The sequence below is a fragment of the Puntigrus tetrazona genome, unplaced genomic scaffold (genome assembly GCF_018831695.1).
Source record: "Puntigrus tetrazona isolate hp1 unplaced genomic scaffold, ASM1883169v1 S000000837, whole genome shotgun sequence".
In the NCBI taxonomy this organism is placed as follows: domain Eukaryota; kingdom Metazoa; phylum Chordata; class Actinopteri; order Cypriniformes; family Cyprinidae; genus Puntigrus; species Puntigrus tetrazona.
The window spans coordinates 395,001-400,000 of NW_025048437.1; the positions used below are offsets into that span (position 1 = coordinate 395,001).

The 5,000-nt window shown below is 33.1% G+C and overlaps 2 protein-coding genes across 2 annotated transcripts in view; both read left to right on the forward strand.

The window, feature by feature from the left end:
* cers4b (ceramide synthase 4b) overlaps positions 1 to 79 on the forward strand; it is a 16,507-nt gene extending 16,428 nt beyond the window's left edge. Inside the window, exon 11 of the mRNA XM_043233441.1 lies at positions 1 to 79. This exon is cut by the window's left edge and continues 471 nt beyond it. The gene's annotated coding sequence lies outside the window, so the exon portion shown is untranslated.
* A 1,688-nt stretch (positions 80 to 1,767) lies between these two features.
* Positions 1,768 to 4,055, forward strand: uba52 (ubiquitin A-52 residue ribosomal protein fusion product 1). The gene is made up of 5 exons (XM_043233468.1): positions 1,768 to 1,858; positions 2,472 to 2,581; positions 3,529 to 3,615; positions 3,699 to 3,801; positions 3,896 to 4,055. The coding sequence occupies exons 2-5, from the start codon at positions 2,479 to 2,481 to the stop codon at positions 3,987 to 3,989; spliced, it is 387 nt and encodes a 128-aa protein (XP_043089403.1). The 5' UTR covers positions 1,768 to 1,858; positions 2,472 to 2,478; the 3' UTR covers positions 3,990 to 4,055.
* Positions 4,056 to 5,000: the final 945 nt, after the last annotated feature.

Below are 5,000 nucleotides of genomic sequence, written 5' to 3' on the forward strand. Positions count from 1 at the left end.
GGCTGTAGATTTGATTTTGAATGTCAATATGGAACATGTTTTAATGTACTCTGGTAGAATATATGAATATATTGTGAAATTTCTTGCCTCGTCTTTTTCTTTGTGTGTGTGTGTATATATGTGTGTGTGTGTGTGTGTGTGTTATTTAGCATGTTTAATTTATCATTAATATAAATATAACATTTGAGATTTTTGCGACAAGTCACATATGTGTAATAAATATAATTTACATACATTTAATATATATTATTATATTTAATTATTATTTATAATACTGTGTATGCATTAATATTGTGCATATATATATATATATATATATATATATATATATATATATATAGTATTATTCATTACATTTAATTTTGTTACCTATATTTCTATTAATCTTACACATGAATATGAATATAAAGACATTTGTAAATTACACTAACAACATCTACACATTCACACTTTTAATTCTACATTTTGTGGGTCTTATTTATATATTTTTAGTTTAATTTTAGTTGAGCTTAATTTACCCTTAGTATTTTCGCTTTTTGTCATTTTTAACTATACTTATGTTTTATTTTTCTATTTAGCATCAGCTTTCATTTCAGTTTTAGTTTCACTAAGATCAATACCTCAACTTAAATTATTTCCATTAGTTAAAAACATTTTTCATTTTTGTTTAAATTGTTTTGGGGTTTTTTTATTTCAGTTGCAAAAATATATATTTTATTAGATTTAGTTTTAAATTATTGTGACAATTCACACAACAGTTTTGATTCTACCTATTTAATTATAAATATTTAATGATTACATTTAATTATAATCTCAGACATCCCCCTCGTTGAATTAAAATGATCACATTTGGATCATTAATTTTGTGTATTATGTAAAACACCCTCAAATCTAATGCACTTTCATGCATTAAAATGCCCTTATAATTCCAGTAATAAAACTAAAAACATCTATGTGTTGGTTTTCGTTTTATATTCATTGCGCAAACGAAGTACTTTTCTGCGCATGCGCAAGAGCACTGATTTCGGTGTTCAGTGTTGAATTAAGCATCATTATACGATGAAAATCCAATGCTATCACCTGCTGAATATGTTTTGAACTTTCTTATATTGAATGCAAAATTCTTCATTCATAAGCAAAAAAAATCTACTTTGTCTTTCCCCCACTTTCTTTTTGAATTGAACTGAATTGAAATATAAGAAGAGTGGCACGTTTTTGAAAGCTTTTCTAAAATGTTTTAATTCTACTTTTGCACTTTTCTGCTCCATAATTCGATGTACATTTGATGTTTCTACAATTTTCTGCATTAAAAATGCTATTTATTTTTATATTGTTTACAATAGCGCCGAGAAACACGGTGTTCATTTCCTTGAAAGAATCTGTTTCGAAAGAACCGAGTCATTTAGTGATCCGACTCCCTCCCTGCATCCCAACGTGTACAGTACCGTCCACCCTCAACAGTATTCAAAACTACTAATATCACATAATATCTAAGATGTCTACTGGGACGCAGGCACTTGTTTCGCTTTTTATTGAATCAGCCGTTTTGAACGAATCGTTTGATTCGAACGATTCAATAGATCATTTATTAAAACGGGAAAAATTGAATTCATTTATGCAAACCTAAACCAGCCAAAAAAAACATTCAAACATTTTTTTATTTAGCCGCTGGACCTATAAAGCAACCCCCGTATCCTAATCACAGCACACACATATATAAATGAATATAGAAGCCGCTGCGGTTCCGCTCCGCTCCTGCAGGCGGCGGTAAAGCTGCTCTAGCCCTCAAATGCACGCGATCAGCGCGCGCGAGAGACGCGTCGTTCTCTTTCCGCCCGGATCCGCAGCGACCGAGAGGGTGAGGATCGCCGTCCGCTCGATAGCTTAGTTTCGGCGTCTTTTTTCTCTCGTTCTTCGCCCGCGTGTGCTCGTGAATGCGCTCGTGTTCGCGGAGGAAGCGGTTAAAGCGGGCTGCGCGGCGTGTTCGGACGCGTTTGTGCGGTTTGGAGCTGAGCGTGTGGCGGCGGAGCGTAATGGCCGCTTCTGCCATGTGTGCGGGACAAACTCCTGACATAACGCGCCGAATTCACGCACGCTAAAGTCACAGAAACCTACAATACACGCGTGTATTTTCGCCTCTATGCTATGCTATGCTATGATGCTAGTTCTGTGAGATTAGTGGTCCCTCTCAGCGTTTGATTGACAGCTAATATGTGATATTCGGTAAAAATCAGGTGCTAATTTTAAATGTCAGATGTCATGTATAGTCACTTCGTGATATCTCAAGTAGTACGTGGCCCAAATCACGGAAGTACTTTTATATTACATATGCTGACGTTACAGTTACAAGTGGAAATAACTAAATGTCCGTGTTGCATGGCATCGTAATGACTGCTTTATGTTCCCGTGATCCTCAGCGTCTCCGGTGTTTGATGCGCAGTGATACTGATGGTCTCTTCTTTGTGTGACAGTGGCAAAATGCAGATCTTTGTGAAGACTTTGACCGGCAAGACCATCACCCTCGAGGTCGAGCCCAGCGACACCATCGAGAATGTGAAGGCCAAGATCCAGGACAAGGAGGGTGTGTATGAGGAAAACCGGCTCTCTGCTGTTAAATAGTCTCTAAAAGGCCTTTCAGTGTCTTCTATTAAAGTCAAAGGCACGCCCTTAAAATACCAACAAGTAAAAATGGAAATTTGTTGTTTATATTTATTCATGTTAAATTTCAATTATTAAAATAATGATATTTCATGTTTTAAAATTTCATATGTAGACACGTGGCAATTAAATATTAACCAATTGGATATGCAAAAATCAAATGTTATTTTTCAAATCTTTAAATTAAAGCTTTTAGTTTTGTGGCAGGTATTTGTTCTTGTTTTAATAACCTCACTTCGTTCTGATTATACTCTAAACTACTTTAAGCTTAAGTTTTCTCTGGAAAACTGAGGGAAAACCTGTCCTCGTATAGAAATTTATATATATATTTTTTTTTTGCTGTCACATCAGTTTATTATAGGTACATGTGTTTTTGTTAGTGGTCATACCTCAAGAACATTTCCTTTATGTAATTATTCTTATCCTCATACCATACCACTTTTTTTTTTTACTTATATATTTTAAAATGTTTTTTCAGACCACTAACATGTCCCTTTTATTTTTTTATATATAAAGTATTTTTAGTGTATGTGTGTGTTTATATATATATATATATATATATATATATATATATATATATATATATATATAAAATTAATTTATTTTATATATATATATATAAAAAAATTAAATTTATTTTATATATATATAAAAATGTAATTTATTTTATTTATATATATATATATATATATATATATATATATATATATATATAAAATTAAATTTATTTTTTATATATATAAAAATGTAATTTATTTTTATATATATATATATATATATATATATATATATATATATATATATATATATATATATATATATATATTAAAAAACACTTTTTATAAAAAAATATTTTATTTTTCTCTTCAGGCATCCCGCCCGACCAGCAGCGTCTGATTTTCGCTGGCAAGCAGCTGGAAGACGGTCGCACGCTTTCAGACTACAACATACAGAAAGGTAAATACCGCAGGTTTTTTTTTTTTATATATATATATAAAGCGCACTCCTGTATTTATTTTTTTCTGCGTGGTTTCCGCCAGAGTCCACCCTTCACCTGGTGCTGCGTCTCAGAGGAGGCATCATCGAGCCGTCTCTCAGACAGCTGGCCCAGAAATACAACTGCGAGAAGATGATCTGCCGCAAGTAAGAGCTCGCGTCTAGCGGCGTCGTGTGGTCGTGCCGAGAGCGTGATGATGATGATGATGATGATGTTGTTCTCTCTCTCTCTCTCTCTCAGGTGTTATGCCCGTCTGCACCCGCGTGCCGTCAACTGCCGCAAGAAGAAGTGCGGTCACACCAACAACCTGCGTCCCAAGAAGAAGCTGAAGTAGACTGGAGCACGGCTGTGTTTCAGGGGCTGCAGGAGAGTCTGTTCAAATAAAATGGGGTTGAAAACAGATCTGACTGTTTATTTGCAGACTGACGCGCTTTCGTGGTGTTTTTATAACCATTTTGTGTCGTTTGAAATCCACTTGATGTCCTCGGGGAAGTACAATGTAGTCATTGAAACTAGAAATTTAAAAGTAAATCTATTACGTTTATAACAAGACATCGTAAACCTATAGTCTTTGCAAAAAATCTCAATAGAGTATACTGAATCAACACTAATTTTTATGTGCGTGCTGTTTTAAGTCAAGTTTCTAATATTAAATTAACCTTTTTTTATGTAAAGTTTTGCATGTAAGTGTTTTCTATAGCATGAATCAAAACTTTTTTTTTTTTTTTTTCTAAAATTTAGAACGCTATATCAATTGAGTTAAAAAAAAAAAATCTTCAAATAAGAATTTTAGTCTACATTTGCTTGGTTATAAACATGTTACAGCGTTTAGTTTAAATATTTTGCCATAAATTTGTTGGGTACAAAATGTTTTTCCAAGCTTAATGTCTAATAATAATAGCTTTCATTGAGAACAATAGAAAAGGAAGATTTTTAACGTGAAGTTGAATCTCCAAACTCGTTTTAAAATGACTTACAAATTCATAAACTTTACACAACGCAGTAAAGTTCAAATGAAACTCATTCGGTTCGGGATCGAGCAAACCTAATGAAAATATTCAAATTCATCCACATTTATCTTAAATTTTGATTTGCTTTTGCTTTTATTTACTCTGACGAAAAAACAGGCTTTTAAAGAATTCGTTTTTTTTCCCCCCAAAAGTTGTGAAAATGCATTATAAGCACGCGTTTGCAAAAACCGAGCAACTGTAATATTAAAAGCGATGCATATTCAGATCAGTCGAAATCCATAAATCCTACGGTTTAAACATTACTTTTGCAATAAAACACACGGGCAACTCGATGCAAAACAAATTTATTCAGCAGGTTGCGTTCGATTCGGAGA